The sequence below is a fragment of the Antechinus flavipes genome, chromosome 5 (assembly GCF_016432865.1).
Source record: "Antechinus flavipes isolate AdamAnt ecotype Samford, QLD, Australia chromosome 5, AdamAnt_v2, whole genome shotgun sequence".
NCBI classification, from domain to species: domain Eukaryota; kingdom Metazoa; phylum Chordata; class Mammalia; order Dasyuromorphia; family Dasyuridae; genus Antechinus; species Antechinus flavipes.
The window spans coordinates 14504238-14523359 of NC_067402.1; the positions used below are offsets into that span (position 1 = coordinate 14504238).

Sequence of the window (19122 nt, forward strand, 5' to 3'; positions counted from 1 at the left end):
ACGTTCCGAGGGCCAGTGAGAGGAGGGGGCGAGGAAATAATCCCGAAGCGCTTCAAAGCTGGGAAGAGGGAGGCTGAGGGAGGCAGGCGCACCCGCACCATCGGCCCTTCCTGCCTGCCCCGGCCTCAGGGCTGGGCCCCCAGCAGCGGCCCTACCTGCTCGGAGAAAAACTGGAAGCCCTTCTCCTCGTGGATACATTCGTAGGTCTCTCCGAGCACTGGGTTGAAGGGCTTGCTCCCCGCGCGGAAGTAGCTGGACGCGTAGGCAGACACCGCAAAAGCCGCCACGTAAACCTGGAGACGGGCAGAAAGTACACGGTCAATTCACCGGGCGAACTTTGTAGCCGGGGCCTGGGGAAAACCCGAACTCGAATCCCAGCCCGGGCCCTCAGGGACCCAGGAGAGCACCTTAGCCACTCTCGGCCTCAGTTTTCTGGGCTGTAAAATAGGGATAATGACACCTTCATCACAGGATGCTGTGAAGACGAATGTTTGTAATGCTTCGGGCGCCGGGTCAGTGCTGGCTCTCCCTGAGAACAAGCCTTCTCCAGCCCTTCTGCGGACAAGGTCCAAGTTCCAGGCAGAGTGCTGGGGACGGAGCCACCCTGGGACCCACCGCTTCACTGTGACGCGAGGAAACCGAGGCAGAGATTACGTGCCGTGGCCAGCGAGTGTCTCAGGGTGGGGCGAGAGCGCACAGACCGTGGATGGAGGGCCCGGGTTCGAAGGCCACGTTGGATGCAGAACGTCCTTCTGGGACGTGAGGGAGGTTGGACTAGAAGGCTACGAAGGGCCCCCCTCGCTGCACATCAATGGTCCTCTGACCCCTGGTCTGACGGGCAGGGAGGGGGACACACGGCCCAGCATGAGGACAGGGGCAAGGGGGTGAGTGGAGGAGATGAGCCAACAACTGGGCGGGTCAGGAAAGGCCTCTAACCGTGACATCCGAACTAAAGCTTTAAGGAGAAAAGGAGTTAAAGAAGAATCTAGATAAAGAGAGCGCTATGTAAATGCCAGAGATGGGCAGTGATGCTCCAACTCTGGGGAGCAGCCCACAGGTCCGGTGTCAGAGGGGAGTCACGTGAAATAAGGTTAGGAAGTTGGGGGAGCAGGGTGAGAGAACTTCTGGGCCAACTTCAAGTACCAGGGAGCTGCTGAAAATCTCTGAGAGCAGGAGAGCCGCAACAGGGCCAGGAAAATGGTTTCTTTTCCTTGTGAGAAGATGGATGAGATTGTTAGTGGCCATGTTAATGTCACCCCCACCTTAGCAAGTGCAGAAAACTGAACGTCAGCAGCCGAATCAGACTCAAACACTCCCAATTCAGCAGACAAAAAGCCATTAAAGCCATTTTCCTTTAGTCAGATTGGAAGGTTTGCGTTTATATCTTTTTTCCTTTCCTATCTGTGCTCAGGGATGTGGCTAAAGAGGAAGAAATAATAGTAATACTGTGATTTCTACGGCCCTCTGAGGTCCCCCCGGCTTGACCAGCCACGGGCCATTAGTAAGGCCAGAGTACAGAACTCACAGGGCCATCTGGGGAGGCTTATGGGACCGTACAAGCATCAGGTATCGTTAGAGTCACAATTTACGCGAGTTGCTCAAGATCTCTCGGACATCTAGCCCAGAGCTCTCCTTACTATGGCGGGCTGACTTGGGGAGAAAAGGAGTGAACTGCTTTTTGGGGTGGCAAGGAACTGGACACTCAGTGGGGCCCATCGGCCGGGGAGCGGTTGAGGAAGTCCTGGTGTATGAATGTACGGAATATGATTGTTCTGTAGGAAATACTCAGCAGGAGGATTTCAGAGAGACCTGGAGAGACTCAAACTGGTGCTAAGGGAAGCGAGTGGGATCCAGAGAACATTGTACACAGCAACAACAAGATTTGTGCTGATCAGTTAGGTGATGGACACAATTCCACTAGACTGAATGTGGAGCACAGCGTAGTATTTTCACCTTTGTTGTTGTTTGCTTGCTTTTTTTCTTTCTCATTTTCCCCCCTTTAATCTATTTTTTTTTTTGCGCAACATGATAAATGTGGAAATATGTTTAGAAGAATTGTACATATTTAACCTGTATTGGATTATTCACTGTCTAGGGGAGCGGGGAAGTGGGGTGAGGGAGAGAGAGATTTGGAACACAAAGTTTTGCAAGGATGGATGCTGAAAACTATGTTTGCACTGCCTGTTTTTGAAAAATAAAAAAGTATAAAAGAAAAAGAAAAGGAGAAGAAAAGGAGTAGGCTGACAAAAACTGAATTGGAAATCCCTGAAAAAATCAATTGTTGTCTATAAATCATGCAAAGACAAATTGAGGTATTAACCTAAAAATCATTCATTCATTCATTCATTCATTCTTAGAATCCTGTATAACTAACTAGGTCTAAAGCTTTGTTTAAAAAACTAGATGATTTCTAAACCGTGCATTTCTTTTCCAGTTCCCTCAGGGCCCCAAACCTTATCATTCAATAGAATTAAATTCTATTTAATCAATCAATCAATAAAAAAGGAATGTCTTTTTCTGGGGTCGTTGAGCTGGGTCCCAGATGTTTCTTTTGAGGGCATCCCTACGCTCCCAGGCCCTCCAGAGACCTGCACCTTCAGTCACAGACTCATCTTCCAACGCTTCCTGTAACTCTCCTCCGGCCTCCAAGCCGTCCTCCCTGATTTCACCATCTTCCCCCTCACACACATTTGGCACTCCAGTCACACCCACACAGGGGCTGCTTCCCTCCACACAACATCCAATCCCTGCTGCTGTGCGCTGTTCATTCCCCGTCCCTGAAACACCTTCTTCCCCACTTTTATCTTCCGGAACTTCTGGATCCCTTCACATCTCAGCCTAAGAGTCTCCTCCCTAAAGACCTCTCCCAGTTTTCCCCATTTATCACTTCTTTTCCCCATCCACGTGTATGCGGACACATGGCCTCTCCCATTAGAATGTAAGCTCCTTGAGGTCTGGGGCTGTTATTTTTATTTATTTGTTTATATTTGTCTTTGTGTCTGCAGCAAGTAGCACAGGACTCTGTATGGATTAGGTGCTTAATAAATGCTGATTCAACTGAACTACCTTGTACTTGTTAATGAAGAATCCAGATCCCGGGTTTCCCAGTCTTGAAACAAGAGAACAAAAAAGCAGGAGTGAGGTTCATGGTAGAAAGAGAACGCAAAACAACCCCCAAATGTCAGCTGCCAGTGGAGTCGTTAGCAGCTGCCTTCAGACCTCAGAGACTCTTTCTGACAGAGCGGGCCCTGTAACCTTCATCATCGCCCAGAGGATGCGCCTCTGGGGCTCCCTGACCTTCTCAAAATGAGCTGAAAAAGGCGTGAACCGGCCACTGGAGGGAGCACGGGCCTTCAAAAGTTTTTGCCTTTCTGGGTAAAACAAGAAAAAGAGAAAAGCACTGGGAGGGGAAACAGCCAAGCACTTGGAGGCGATCCCAGTTCTTCCTAGGATGGAGGAGGGGTGAGCTTTCCTAGCATGAAACGGGCAAGATCTCCTCCAAGGAAAAGGACCAAGGGTTTTGTGGCTCAGAGGCAGGGCTGGTGGGGACCTTTCGGGAGGGCCCAGGCTCAGGACTACTCATTAAGGAGGAAAACTGCAGGAAGGTGCCCACGCGGCAGTACCTTGCCATCCTGCGGACCATCAGTGGTCATGGCTACAGGACTGCAAGGGCCCTTCATCCCATCCAGACTTCCCATGTTACAAAGGAGAAAAGGAGGGATGAGCGACTTGGCAAACAGAGGTCACAACAGGAAGGGATGGCAGGGCCAGAACCCAGGCACTCAGAGTCCAAATGCAGCGCCCCCCATTGTACCCGTGAGTCCCTGGGGTGAGTCCCCAGAACGGTCTTTCTCTGTGCCGGAGACAGACTAGCCCTCTCTCTCCAGGTCTGTCCATAGAAGTCGCCCTGTCCTGGGAAGGCTTGAACTTTGCAGCTAGCACTGAAAGGGCTCCCCAAGGTCGCCCAGGTCTGGGGGGCAGCCTCCTGCCAGCTTCAGCTTGCTCTAAAAGAAATGGGCTAGCCCAGCACGGGCACCAAGCACGCGGCAGCCCTCGTTGGCTGATGGGAATTCACTTGGTGCTGGGCCGTCGGCCTGGGACCGTGAGGCTCCGGCTTTTTCCCCTCAAATGTAAGCAAGTTTAAAGAAAGGAAAGCAGACTTTAACTGTAAAGCATGAGTGTGTGTTCATGTGTGGGTGGTCACTGACAGGGTGAGGGCAGGAGAACAGCCTTCCTCGGAGGCCCTCGAGCTGATGGTAAAGGAGGCCCCTCAAGGAAGCCCAGAGGAGACCCCTCCACCTGAATGGCAGGCTCTGCTGGGCTGCAGGCCTTCGGGCTGTCTGAGCAAGGTGACCTTCCCCAACCACCAGTGTCCTCTGGGGAGACTCCCGCCTCTGCAGCAGGACACTCCCAGCATCCTCTGGGACCTTCCTGGGGGCAAGCTCTGTCCTTACAGAGGCTTTTCTGGGGCTGTGGAAAGATAACGGCTTTCCGACAGCGATCCAAGGTCAGCCCCAAAGTCCCTAGAACTCAAGCTCAGGGTGAAGTCCAGCATTCCTTCCAATGGACCCCACAGTCTCTCAAAGAGTTTCTATACAGAATTGGAGACTGGGGTCAACTAGGTGGCGCCCACCAGCCCTGAAATCAGAAGGACCCGAGTTCAAATTTGACCTCAGACACTTAATACATCCTGGCTGTGTGACCCTGGTCAGTCACTTAACTCCAATTGCAGGCAGGCAGGAAGGCAGGAAGGCAGGAAGGCAGGCAGGCAGGAAGGCAGGAAGGCAGGAAGGCAGGAAGGCAGGAAGGAAGGAAGAGAAGAAGGAAGGAAGGAAGGAAGAGAAGAAGGAAGGAAGAGAGGAAGGAAGGAAGGGAGGGAGGGAGGGAGGAAGAGAGGGAAGAAAGAAAGAAGAGAGGGAGGGAGGGAAGAAAAAAAGGAAGAAAAGAAGGAAGGAAGAATAACTTCCTAGAGGTTTACTTGGGACTGGTCCTTAGTCTGGTCACTCACCCACACACACTCACCCTTACTCACACACACTTTCTGTGCCTTTTGGATAGAGAACATGGGGGTGAGCGTGGATGAGTGTGTAAGCTCAGTTCAGTGGACAAGGCTGCTAAACATTGAGTTCCATTTTCCCCTGCAGACATCTGACTCAGGTGGGTCTCCACCCCACCCCTTCCCCATCCTCTCCAGGGGTCTCTGCCCCCAGCCCCTCACCATCCTCTCCAGGGGGTCTGCGGTCCGCGCCGCCTGGTCCAGCAGCTCACTGTACTCGAGCTCCTCGCAGAGCCGCTGCAGCGTGTTCAGAGGCTCGTTGAGCTCCACGGGCATGGCCACCTTGGACAGGTCCTTCCCGATGTTGTTCCTCAGAATGTTCCAGAGGCTGATGTTGCTGGTGTTGGGGCAGGGGGCCGGCAAGCAGGAGCGCCGCTTGGTCTGGCCCCCGGGGCCGCTCTCGAGAATGGGGCCTGGAGGGGCGAGAGGGGACCTCACTTCAGCTATTTCTCTCCCTCTTTCTCTCGTTAAAGTTTAACTCTAACTTTAAAAATGACCTTGTTCATGTCTTGACGTCAGTCACTCTGAATATACGGTCCTGCCTCGTAAGAGTGAAAAAGCGCCCAGCAGAACTGCCAGGAGGTGTCTAGGACTTTCAAAACTGTGATTTCTCCCCTTCACCCGCCCCCGAGGACCCTGGGAACTCGCTGTGCATGTTGCTTTAATGTTCCAACAGAATGGGGAGGCACTTGGGACAGTGGATGGGGCCCTGAATTTGGGAGCAAGAAGCCCTCGGTCTCAGTCCCACCTCAGACACTTCCTAGACACTTGCTACGACATTTGGCTTCTCTGAGCCTCAGTTTCCTTATTATATACAAGATGGAGCTGGATTCAACAGCTATCTGAGCCCTTTCAGGTTTAGCTCCAGGATCCTGTGATCCTCTGGATCAGGATCTCCTATTTTCCAGGATCCTGTGATCCTCTGGATCAGGATCTCCTATCCTCCAGGATCCTCTGATCTCATAGATGGGGGCCCCTGTTAGTGACCGTTTTGGCCCCCAGTCTGTGTGACTCATCTCTGTTCTTCCATAAGCTTCCCCCATGAGTCCCTCCAACATGCTAACGGCCCCTCCATGCTCTTCCTCGCTCGCACAAAGGCACCGGTGGAACCCACGGCGGGCCATCAGCCATTCTTTTTTGAGCACACTCTCCCTGGCTGCTCTTGCTCGTGCCCACTCCTCTCCGTCCCACTTTGGGCGAGTCTCATGGTCTCTCCTCAGGGACTGACTGTCCCGTGCCATGGGCGGTGACCGCAGAGGGCCAGGGGATGGAGAAGGGAGGGCCCTGATGCTGTGAATTCAGCGGCCCGTGGCAATGAATGTCTGCAGCAGGGTTGTCAAAGTCAATAGGAGCGGATGCTCCCAGGCTCAGAAAACACAGATTTACTTTGTTGGCTTCTATTTTCACTTATTTTGGTAAACATCGCCCAATTTCATTTTAATCCGATTTAGGCCACAGGGGCATTTGCAGGCCCTGAGCGTGAGCACTCAGATACTCAGGAGGGGAAGAAAGCTAAGTCTGAGCAGCCATTTGGGAGCACCCACCAGGTCCTGGGGGGCTCTCCTAGCTCCCACACTACAGGCAGAACAGACCATTAGATTCTCCTTCCATTCTACTCCAGGTCTTGGTGAAATCCTGATGTGCACACTTCTGTAGCTAATCCAACAAGCATTTATTAGGCACCAACTATGCATAAAAAAAATTAAAGACAAAAGTGATTCCTGTTCTAAAGGACGTCCCCTCCCAATGGAGGCTTCCCAGGACCTGGCACCGCCCCTGTACACAGCCAGTGCTCAATAAGTGCTGCCCCTCCCTTCCAGACAAGAAAAAGTGTTTTCGTCCTACCCAAAGTCTGTCTCTCATTCTCCAGATCATTGCTGAGGTTATCCATGGAGGCGTTATCACTTACATCACTGACGTAGGAGTCGTCATCAGAAGCCTGGAGGAGGAGAGAGAAGCACCTTCATTAAGCCCAGGATGCCAGGGCCACATCCCGGGGGAGCGGGACAAAGAGCCGCGAGGATCCCTTTCCCAAGCGGCTCGATGCCGCCAGAGTTAGGGGGCACGGGTCTTGCTTTGTGCTTTGGGATCTTACTAATTTTTTAGCTCCTCCAATCTAATGAAAAAGGCATTCCAAGCCTTTTAGCCATTTACTGGAATCAAGCAATCTTCATTCTTAAATGTTATGGCTCATTATCAGAAAAAGCATCAAATAAACCCATGATATCATCATTATGATGATGAAACCCCATTTGGAATATTGATCACAATAAGCCCTCACTCTTTCTGAATTAGTTAGGGCAAAAACCTGCCAGATTGAGGGCTACGGTTTATGATCTACGAGAGCAGGATTTCTGGAAATCGATACCACGAGCGAGCTGGCCAGCAGGATGCCTTTCCCATTTAAGACAACAAGCTCTCTGAGCAGCCTCTGTGGGTTCTCAGAGACCTAGCTACCGGGAGGATCCTCCCCGAAGCAGGACGGAACCTGGCAAAACAATTATCATCAGCTCAAGGAAACTCGGGTTAAATCCCACCGGGCCCGGGGCTCGGCTCAGCCCGGCCCTTTCACAGCGCTGAAGGTCTGCTTACGATGAAAACATTCACTAGAAACGAACGAGTCCCCCCGTGTCGTGAGCCCAAGTATCGCCCTGCAGGGTCCGCCTGCCGACGGTGGGGCCGTGTTCACCTCCAGCCTCAGAGCCATCAAAAAGACCTGACTTGGAGGGAGGGGCTGCCGTGGTGCCCCGACTGGTGACTCGGGAACCTCTAGGCCAGTGGTTCTCAAAATGTGATCTAGAGATTCCTGGAGATCTCTGAAACGCTTTCAGAGTCTTCAAATTGAAAGTTAGTTTTTATTTCTAGCATGGTAAATATCTATAAATATTACCACACTGAAAAAAAAGCTCTCTGAACAGATCCTCGATCATTTTTAATAGTATGAAGATTATGAGAACAAAAGCTTGAGAACCACTGCTCTAGGCTATGGGGAAGGGGAAAGGCCATCTTGTTTGAAGCAATAAAGGGTTCGAAGAGGAACTGCTTAATTGGTGGGAGAATTAAAAAGCAACCAGACAGCTATATTTCCATTCCCAGCCTGCTCTAAGCCCCCTAGTACCGGCCTCATATACTCAGGGAAGCCGTCACTGAGACCACGGGACTTCATTTCATGGATCCAATGAAATAACACGAACGGAGAAGTAGTTTGCAAATCTGATAGCGCTCCCTGACTGCCAGCTGGTGGAGTTATTATTATTATTATTACTACTACTTGTGGTTGCAGCAACATCACTAAAGCAATGTACAAAATACTATTTCATAAAAATAAAGCGCAAACCTCATTTTCTGAGGAGCTTGGAGACAGTAAGACTTCCTGAGCATCAAAAAACTCTGAAAGAGAGTCTGTGATGGAGAGCCGACTTTCATTGGAGAGCTGATGAACGAGCGCTCTGCTTTCTTCTCCAGAGATGTCCTGTTTAAAGCAAAACAAAAGTGTTGGGAAAGGGTTTCCAGAGACTCTGAAGGAAAGAGGCAAAGAAGAATCTTTTTAAAAATCAGTCCCGGGAGCACCTGATTAGATTGTGATTTCAGAGCGGGAACGAGGTCCAAAGATGAGCGGCTCCAAACGTTTAGCGAACAAAATGGGAAGCAAGGTTCTCTGGGATGGAGACAGGCCACTTACAGAAACACGTCACCATTCACATTTCAAGCCATGGGGATATTCTCCCAACAGGGACATTTTTTGGTCCTTCATCCGAGGGGGAGAAACACCTTTCTCTAAAATGGATTTCCTGTCTTTTCTATTTCCTTCTAGCCTCAGCTGCCTCCAAACTTTCCTGTATCCCCAGTTAACATTGAGGAAATGCACTCAAGAATTTACCACGTCTATGCACATGAGAAAGAAGAACATTAATTTTAATAGGATAATGTAGTCATTACCAAATATTCCCCATACTCCCTTCCCCATCTTCTCCTTTCCCCTGAGGATCTAATTACCCCGTGCTGGGCACTCCTGAGCTATCCCTTCTTTTATCATTCACTCTATCTTGTAACCAGACCCAAGTGGTTCTGGAGCAGAAAGTGAGACTAGTGACCTTGCACGTCATGACATCCCCTCCCTGATGTCATCGTTATCTTTGAGAATGAAGGAATATTTGTTTTCTAAATCCTACTTGTGCATGGGGTTCAGAATATTTCCTTCTCCTGGTGAAAAGCAGCATATCTCTGGCAGAGGGAAGGAACCTGCATTCCGGCAGGACGAAGAAATCCACCACACGTACTGACCCCTTTTCCTCCCTCAAATTTCTTTTATCGGCTCAGAAGCATTCAAGGCAATCGGCCAGGAATCCATGCTTCGTTCCAGCCCTCAAAGACGGTCTCAAACTTGCTGGCCAAGGTTCTAACGTACAAAATCCTCCTCCTGCTCTCTGGGAAAAGACCGGGGCCAATTCAGTTACTTAGGAGTCAATGATCTACCCCGTGCTGTCCAAAAGCACTAAGACACAATCCATCACGGTGTCCACACGAACTCGCTCCCTATCACTCATAGATCTAATCCTACACCCTACGTTGGCCCTCGGGAAAATGGAGGCAACCAAGAAAAGCAAGCGTTGAAGTGGTTGGGCCACATTCCACAGACCCTAAAACGAAGGTCTAAGGATGTGTATTTGTTATTTAAATTATTAACAAGGAGTAAAAGAACAAAAATCAGGCGACTTTGTTGAGTGGATGACCTCGAGTTCTCAAAGAGCGCCAGCTTTGGTAGGAGCTACCAAGCTAGGAAGCTGGGTGGCCAGCACTTAGCCTAAAGGCAAGAAGATATGAGTTTAAATTTGATTTCAGACACTGATTAGCTATGTGATCCTGAGCAAGTCACTTAGCCCATTTGCCTCAGTTTCCTCATCTGTAAAATGAGATGGAGAAGGAAATGGCTAACCACTTCGGCATCTCTGCCAAGAAAACCCCAAATGGGGTCATGAAGAGTCAGACAGGACTGAAAGGATTCAAGAACACACGCTGGCTGGGAAGACCTTGAGGATGGACTTGGTGACTGACTACGTGTCTGTATTCTAAAGACCGGTGAACCTGGCTCAATGAGACACAGTGGCAGTCAGAGAACCTGAATTCAGATCCGACCTCTGATGCTTACTGCCTGTGTGATCTTCAGCCAGTCACCTGAGCTTGCTGAGCCTCAGTTTTCCTAATTTGAAATGGGGGATTTAGACTAGATTCTCTACAATCTCATTCCAATCTAGGATCCAATGATTCCAAGGGAGTTATCAGCAAGTTGACCAAAAGCAGATGCATTTCTCATCTACAGCAACTTTGAAAGATCACAGATTCACAGAAGGGTCGTCATCTATACTGGCAGAAGGAAGAGATCCAATGAAGCTATTAATGAGAATTTACTCATCCAACTCAAGGCACCATTATTATTTCCAAGATGGCATCTCATATATGATATAGGAGAGAAGGATAAAGGAAAAAAAAAGGGAGGAGGAGAAAAAAGGGGGGAAAAGAAAAAAAGAAGGGAGAAAGAAAGATGGGGGAAGAAAAAAGAAAGAGGAAAAAAAGGAAAAAAGAGAAAAGAAGGAAAGAGAGGGGAAAGGAAGAAAGGAAAAAAAGAAGCCAGAAAGGAAAGTGGGATGGGAAAGGTTAGAACAGGGAATGGAAAGTATAGCAAAGTATAAAATTGGGAACTTCGGCTGTCTGGAGCTTGCAGGAGAGGGGGCTCTGGGAGTTCTGAAGACAAATTTTATCCATCAAGCCAACTGGCCTCCATCTGTCCTCTTCTGTGTCAAGCCTATGAATCACGTAAAAGAAACTCGGGGCCAAATTCCCACATCGGCCTCCAAGAGGCAGCTGCCGAGTTTCCTGGGGGTAAAACAATGACATTTTCATTGCTGGCAAAGTCAGCTGAAATCACTGATAAATCAGCACCTGGGGCAAGAAACTGGACGCACATGAAGCGTAACCAGATCCTGAAAAGGGAGGTAAACAAATAGAAAAATCACAGCTGGGCAGACTCCAAAGAGACTTTGCTGGGGAAGGACACCGGGCCAAGATGAAGAGTAAAAGTTAATTGGGACAAGCGTAAGGCGGCTCTGCCTCTGGCGGCAACATGGCGCAAAGAAAGAAAGCTGGTTTGTTGCCCGCGGGCCCAAGGCGGACAACCAGCTGTGCGGCCGGGCAATGTCGGGCAAATCACCGAAGCTGGGAGGGGTCTTTCTTCCCCATTTGTCGAGGGAGGGGACTGGACTGTGGCCTTCATGGCTTTTGAAAGTTCAAGCCCTCGAACCTACAAATGCTTTTCTGAGTCGTGTGACTGGGGGGAGATGTCATCAGGACCCCATGACTGGGGCAGTTTGGGCAATGTGTTCAAATCCCTAATTGTTATAAATCAACATGTCCATGACTCACTGTTTATCCGCAGAAGAGGGCTGGTCCCCTTGCTATTGCTCAAATAAAGTAATGAAACCAGGAACAAGAGGACTTATAAAAGCCTTCTTTTGCTGGATGTGGGAAGAAGAGGCCCCGCGTGTCCTCATTGCTCATCATCATCTCTGTCTCAGTTTCCACATCTGAGAAAAGGGGAGCATCCCAGCGTCAGGAGGCCCCTCCATCTTCCAGGGCAGCAGCTTCCAGTGGTCTCCTGCGGCAGCCCAGTTCTCACTATGCAGAGCTGTAATTTTGAGTTTTTTTCTTACGTCTTTCTGCCTGTTGGACTCCCTTACTTCCTTTAAAGGTCAGCTTCATAATAACATTTTTATTATCTATAGCAAATTTTAACAATAATAAAAATTATTACATTCATACTCTTATTATTGGAATAATAACAATAATAGTTGGTATAATGCTTTAAGGTTTGCAAAATGCTTTGCAAATATTATATCGGTTTATTTCTTGGAAGGTAGATGCTATTGTCATCTCCATTTTACAGAGGGTAAACTGAGGCAGAGGCTTAATTAACTTGCCCAGGGTCACATAGCTCATCATTGTCTGGGGCAGAATTTGAATTCAGATCATCCTGACCGTCCAGCTAAACTCCTTTCAGGAGCTTTCCTGAACCTTCCAACTATTTATTCTCAACAAAATCACCTTGTAGGGTTTTTACAGCGTGAGGAGTCATGGTGTCATGGGCTGGAGGTCTCCAAGCAGGAAGGTCTGGGTTCCAGTCCAGTTCTGACATAGTCTGGCTGTGTGACCCTGGGCAAGTTAATTTGCCTCTTTGTGACTGGAAGACTAGACCTTAACCCTCTAGGCCGCAAGGGAGGCGCCAACCTGTACTGTCCCCCCGGGAGTTTCCCTCCTCTGGTCCCGAGTGCTTCTCCTTCACTTGTATGAACCTGTGTGTCCAGGTAAGCTCCCCGAGGACAGAGCGGTCTGTCCGTAGCCCTTAGTGTAGTTCCTGGTACACAGCGGGTGCTTAATAAATGCTGGACCATTGCTGCGAAGCTCAGACCGCCTCTGGGGCCTTCTCCCCACAGCTTCAGCTGCTCCCTGTGAGCACAACTGGGCACTTCTCAGGGGCGTCCTAAGGGAAGTGCTCCCTTGGGAGCTCCATGGAAACGAAGGCAGCTTCTGGGGTGCTCGAGACCTGCTGTTGGCGCTGACTTCCCAGAATGGCCCGGGAGGGTCAACAGGAGACTCTTCCCACAGAGGAACAGAATCGGAGAAAATCGGACAAAAGCCGGTGGCTCAGCTGCGTCCCACTCTCTGGGACCCACTGGGGGTTTCCTTGGCAGCGGGTCGGCATTTCCTTCTCCAGCTCATTTTACAGGTGGGGAAACTGAGGCAAAAGGCGTGAGGTGACATAGACCACCCAGCAAGGAGTGTCTGAGGCCAGATTTGAACGGGGGGTTTCTGTCCACAGTGTTCTGTCCACTGCACCATCAGTTGCCCCCACTCTTCTACTGGAGTGAAAATAAGGCCACAAAAAGGCCCAAATAAAGGCAGATCTTTGAAGAGAACATGGAACCAAAGGCAATGAGGCCGTGGATTCTCTGCTTCCCCTGCCTGCTTCTCTGCCTTTACTTACAGATCTCCAGGAAGTCCCTAGTGCTTAGGACTTTTACTGTGAGAAAGCACCGTATACAGATGAGCTATTGGGGCCTCACCACAGTATCTGGGAGCATCATCGCCCCATTTTACAAAGGAGGAAACTGAGGCTGTCTGGCTCCTTCCCAGCCTCATCTCTGCTCCTTCCCTTCCTGACCCCGGCTCCAGTCGGTCCCCTCTCACAAACACTCCCCACCTCCCGACATTTGGGCACGTTGTGTCTCAGGCCTGGAACTCCTTCTCAGTCCCGGCCTTGCTGCCAGGCTCGTCCCAGGGCTCCCTCCCTCCCGGGAAGCTGCCTCTGACCCCCCTGCAGCCGAAGTCTCGAGGGCTCTCCTGCCTCCACTGCCCTTGTGCTACTGCTCAGGCTATTTCCTCCCCCCGGCCCCGAACCCCAGGAGGAAGGGCACGGGTTAATTCATTTCTGAGTCCGCAGCGTCCGGGACACGGCCTCAGAGGGGGCGGTCCGGCCTGGGCACCTGGAGGATGGGCGGTGGGCCCGAGGCGCGAGCCCCACAGGCCTCCTGCCTCTGAGCCCCATCAGCTCTGCCCCCTCCCTTTCAGGCTATCAGGGTTCGGGTTTTTGGTTTTTTCATTTCCACGTGGCAGCCGTGTCTCTGAGGTAATATTTCACTAAGAAATGCAAGTCTTGGCTCCGATCTGTTTAACTCAAGTCTCTCTGATGGCTGATAATGGCAACATTTTGTCCCCGGCTGCTTAAGAATTGGTCCTGTCCAGCAGAGGGGAGTCTGGTCCTTCTCCCCCTCTCGCTGGGGCAACCCTGGGCTTTAGGGCCGAGACCCAGAGCTCCAGCAAGATCTTCAGACCCAGTGGAATCCACTGGATCCAAGACTGAGAGCAACCGATTCAGGCCATTTTTCAGGGAAATTTAAGAATGATGATGGCAGCTAACATTTGTAGGGCACTTCTGACCTCACGTTATCTCATTTGATGCTCACAACAATCTTGGGATTGTTGTGCTCTTATTATTCCCATTTTACAAAGGAGCCCGAGGCAAACAGAAGTGACTTGCTAGTGTCTGAGGCTGGATTAGAACTCAGGTTTTTCTGCCTCCAAACTTGCAGCAGCCCCACCTAGAACAGGCCGCTTCCATTTCTAAATCAGGACGCAATACAAAAGTCCACACCTCACAGATTAAAACCCCAGAGGCATCTGTTCTGGCAACAAGGGTGTGGTGCGTCCATTAGGACATGTCCCGGACTGATCCGGGGAGGGTAGAGAGGCACTGAGCAGTAACAGAACTGTTGGCCTTGAAAGCTTAAATAATGACTCCAATCCAGATAGGAAGCGGCACAGGGAAATGAGCTGTACACACGGGAAGATTACATTAGACACCTTTAACAAAAGGGAAGAAGAAGAAAAAAAGAAATGAGGGGAAGGAAGAAAGGGAAGGAGGGAGGGAGGGAAAAAAGGAGAAAGGGAGGGAGGAAGGAAGAGGGAAAGAGAGGCAGAGAAAGAGGGAGGGGGAGGGAAACAAGGAGAGAAGGAAGGGAGGGGGGAGGGAAAGAGGGGGAAGGGAGGAAAAGAGAGAGGGAAAGGGAGAAAGGGAGATAGGGAGGGAGGGAGAAAGGAAGGAAGGAAGGAAGGAAGAAAGGAGGGAGGGAGGGAGGGAGGGAGGAAGGAAGGAAGGAAGGAAGGAAGGAAGGAAGAAGGAAGGAAGGAAGGAAGGAAAGAAGGGAGGAAGGAAGGAAAGAAGGGAGGGAGGGAAGGAGGGAGGGAGGGAAAAAAGGAGAAAGGGAGGGAGGAAGGAAGGAAGGAAGGAAGGAAGGAAGGAAGGAAGGAAGGAAGGGAAAAGAGGGAGGAAGGGAAGGAGGAAGGGAATGAAACAAGGAAACAAAAATTCAAATCCCAGAAATCAGGAATCACATTATGGAGTGAAATGGGAGGAAACCCACTTGGTTGCTTATGTTTAGTTTATTTTGAGGCAGTAACAGTGACAGAGATTTCCGAGCAGCTCTTGGGCACATGCACCAAGGAAGAAATGAAGCAGAAACATGCAGATTCATCAGCAGCCACTTGGGAGCTTCCACTCCACTGCAAACACGGCTCTCTGGAATGGAAATGCACGCCGCCATGCATGTCGCGTTAAACCAATCTGCTCCGGCTTAGATAAACAACAAATGACTAAAAATAAAACCCTTTACCTTATTTGCCCCTTCCCACAGCTAATTCTGGGGAATGCGCCCATCTGGAGACATTCTCCTCATCTTAGAGGAACAGGGAGAAGATCTCATCATTTTGCAGTTGCCTGAAAGCCAGGTTTTCTGATGCACATTTGGCCTAGAAACTTCAACTTGGTTAACAAGTTTAACTTCCCCTTGTAGGAGCCGGTGGCCCCCTTTTCTATCACTATTTACCATAAAATATTTCAAGAAGAGAATAAAGAAAGAGGAGGGATGTTGTAGAAGGAACTGGGAAAGCAGAGCTCCCAGGAGGCAAATAGGTGTTTCTGTGAGAACCTCCAAGGGCTCCTTTGAAAATCTCTCTCTCTGTCTCTGTCTCTCTCCCCCCTTCTTTCTGTGTATATGTGTGTGTGTGTGTGTGTGTGTGTGTGTGTGTGTGTGTGTGTGTGTGTGTGTCTCCTCCCCGCTCTGTCTCTCTCTCTCCTTCCCTTTTTTCTCTCTCTTGCTTCTGTGTCTGTCTCTCTTCTCTCCTTCCCTTCTTTCTGTCTCTCTGTCTGCCTCTTTGTCTCTGTCTCTGTTTGTCTCTGTCTCTGTCTCTGTCTGTCTATCTGTCTCTCTGTCTCTCTCTCTGTCTCTCTGTTTCTCTCTCTCTCTGTCTCTCTCTCTCTCTCTCTCTCTCTCTCTCTCACACACACACACACACACACATCCCTGATAGAAAGTGAGGATATTTAGGAGAAAATGGAGATAAATGAGAGGGGAAGGGGCTTCTGACTAACCATTTTTAAATTTAGCTCTACAGTTCTCCTGAGAGAACAGTCCCTCCTGGCACGGAGTCTTAGGCAGCGCGGGGGGATGCCGGCGGGGCTCAGAGCACCGTTAACAACGGCCGCGTCAGGCTGCGTCGTGCATGGGGAAGGGGAATCATGCGGAGAGGGGGCTGCAGTCACGGAGGGGAGCCCATACCCACCTCTGCCAGACCATCACCTGACTTGGCACCGGCAGCAGAGTCGAGGAGCAGGGACTCGGCATGGATTCTACGTAAGCGCTCTTTAAGGTCTGTATTTTGTGCTAGGGCCTGGAACATGTTAAAAAAATATTGGGGCCGCATTAATAGACAAGCTGCATCACAAAGGGCAGGAACTGGTGGGCTGGAGATTGCTGAGAGAGGCGGTCAGGCCACGGCTCTCAGTTACAGAGAATCCCCGCTCGCCCTCATTGCTCCCCCAAGAAAGCATGAGACCCTCTGCCAAGTTCCCGCAAGTACCCATGCTCCCTCTTTCCACCTCTGCCAGGTCTCAATGGCACCCGTCGAGGATGCGCCACACGACCATCAGTCTTACTACTGTGCGCCTTTGGGCCATTCAGTTTCTCTCTCTGGGACCCTGCTTTGATCATGAAAAGGAGAAGGGCTGGATCAGCTCAGACTTGTGTGTGACATGGACCCCTGGCCAAGGGTCTGGGGAAGCCCATAGGGCTTTTCTCAGAACCATATCTTTAAATAAATTAAATAAAACACATAGAATTACAAAGGAAACCCATTATACTGAAAAAATAAAATAAAATGAAGGCAAGTTCATGGCTGCAGTTAAAAATCCTAGATTGTAAGATCTTAGAGAGAAGAGACTATCTTTTGTCTCTTTTTTTCTCCCCAGGGCCTGGCACATAGTAGGTGCTTAATAAACATTTCCATGTTTTCTTGAGGAAAGTTTTCTAAGATAAGACACCTCCTGGCTCTCAATCTGTGAGCCTGTCATCCTCTCAGAAACGTTCCTCTCTATCCCCAGGCTGAGAGAAGCACAATCTATTCCAGGCCCATATTCAGAGCAGTTCTGGCTTGGCAGAGTTAGCCAGAGTTTCTCCTCCTCATGGCACAGCTTTTAAGAACTCAGGGTCATCATTCTAGACCTCAGGGAGGGAGGGCCTTTGTGGAGAAAGCTGATTAGGAACAACTTTTTAAAACAGAACTGTGTCTAAACCTATAGAAACAGCGGGCTGGAGATGCTGGAAAAGAGGGGACCTGCAATGCCGGATTTCATCCCGCTTGTACCGGCTCCAGGTTGGAATTTTTGCATCAGGATAAGAAGCGACACGGCAGCTTGTTAGGAGGAGGATGGAAAATGGGCATCAAACTGTTACACCATTACAGGCTGAGCCCGAGACACGGCCAGTCTGGCTCATGGCCTCCCTGTCTCTTTTTCTTACTCTCTGTTGCCAGGCTGCTCGTGACTGACTCCCTTTCCTCCCCTTCCTGTGACTGACAAAGAAAACTGCCCAGATGCTCTATCAGCAGCTAATACCTGCTTAATTAAAAGAAAGGAAGGAAGGAAGAAAAAATAGAAGAAAGAAGGAAGGGAGAGAAGAAGGGAAAAAAAGGCAATAAGGAAGGAAAAAAAAGGAGGAAGGAAAAAGCAAAGAAGAAAGGAAAGAAAGAGGGAGGGAAGAATGAAAGAAAAGAAGGAAGGTAATAAGGAAAGAAGAAAGAAGGGAGGGGAGAGAGGAAAGAAGGAAGGAAGGAAGGAAGGAGAAAAAGAGGGAAAGAAAGACAAAAAGAAGAAAGGAAAGAAGAAACAAGAGAAGGAAGGAAAAAGGGAGGGAGGGAAGAAGGAAGGAAGACAAAAAAAAATCACATAATCATGGTTGAAATGCTCTCCTAGGACTTTGTCCATCACATGTTTAGATTTGCTGTCTCTCTTGCAGCTCTTGGAAGGCTGGAGAGAAAGGCACAAATCTCACTGAAAAAGTGCAGCTCCCCTCTCCTCTGATGGCAGTGCGACTCCTACTGGATCCTCCTCCCTCTTTATATCTTCATCTCCATACCTTCAGCCATAAAGAGCAAGACACACACAAAACTGATCCCTGGCTAACTCTAAGAAGAAATCCCATAAGGAAAAGAAAGGTTCCTTCTGTTCTAACTAACTCGCCAACGCTCACATTGGTCAGAGGGTCAACTGTGTTTCCATCTGACTAATCAGTGAACATCTCATGGAAAGGAAGGTCAGAGCACGTCCACCTGAGCATGGAGGAGGGTGAAAACGGTCCCACTTGCCTAGCCCCAAGTGCTGCAGGAGCTGGCTCGTAGCTAGTCCAAACAACAGTTGTCTAAGTCTGTGCCTCTGCTGACCCCATCCTGGACAAACCCCCGGGCCCGGCCCCCAGTGCCCTCCGCAGACTGGCCCAGCCCATACCGGTCTGCTCCGTGTAACGCCCCTTCCCAAGCACCCCATTCCAGCGAGCTGTTTCCTGAACAGATCTCCCCTTTTCCCACCTTGGACAAGTCACATGGTCTCTGTAAGATGGGAATAATAGCAGCAATTCCCTCCCAGAGCTATAGAGAGGATCAAATGAACTCCAAGGAAGCAGCAAAATGAAATGCTCCATACTTGTGAATTATTACTGCAGCCCATCAATGTGTGTGAATTCTCCCTGCTCCGCCTACAATCATGTGCGAAAGATCACCTGAGTGTGAATTCTCCCTGCCCCACCTACAGACAGAGCTCCTGCTCTGAGGTCACTTAGAAAGGCCCCAGTTAACACAAAGCAAGGCCCTGAATCCAAACTCTGAAACTTACATTTTAGCTTTGCCTGAGGACTCTAATATATTAAAGGTTATATACACTAAGTGCTTAATAATTGTTGGTTGAATTTGTTGAATAAAAATAACGATCATCTAATTGGTTTATTCTGTCAGGAACTGTCCGAGAAACCCAGAATCCAGACAAGGTAAGAAGATATGAGCAAGAAAGAAGGAGGGAAATGTTTGTAAAGCTCCTACTATGTGCTAAGTACTTGAGAAATATTATACAAAAATTTCATTTGCTCTTCCAACAACCCTGGGAGGTAGGTGCTGCTGTTAATCCCATA

General features: G+C 49.6%; 1 protein-coding gene across 7 annotated transcripts in view; it reads right to left on the reverse strand.

The window, feature by feature from the left end:
- OSBPL3 (oxysterol binding protein like 3) overlaps positions 1 to 19122 on the reverse strand; it is a 123883-nt gene that overhangs the window by 18816 nt on the left and 85945 nt on the right. For 5 of the 7 annotated variants that reach the window (XM_051962702.1, XM_051962703.1, XM_051962704.1 and 2 more), the window contains 5 exons: positions 16229 to 16336; positions 8394 to 8528; positions 6902 to 6995; positions 5219 to 5469; positions 156 to 293 (listed from right to left, as the gene is read on the reverse strand). In XM_051962702.1, coding sequence (XP_051818662.1) covers positions 156 to 293; positions 5219 to 5469; positions 6902 to 6995; positions 8394 to 8528; positions 16229 to 16336 — 726 coding nt within the window. The remainder of the gene's footprint in view (positions 1 to 155; positions 294 to 5218; positions 5470 to 6901; positions 6996 to 8393; positions 8529 to 16228; positions 16337 to 19122) is intronic. The other 2 variants (XM_051962707.1, XM_051962705.1) reach the window with 1 other exon arrangement.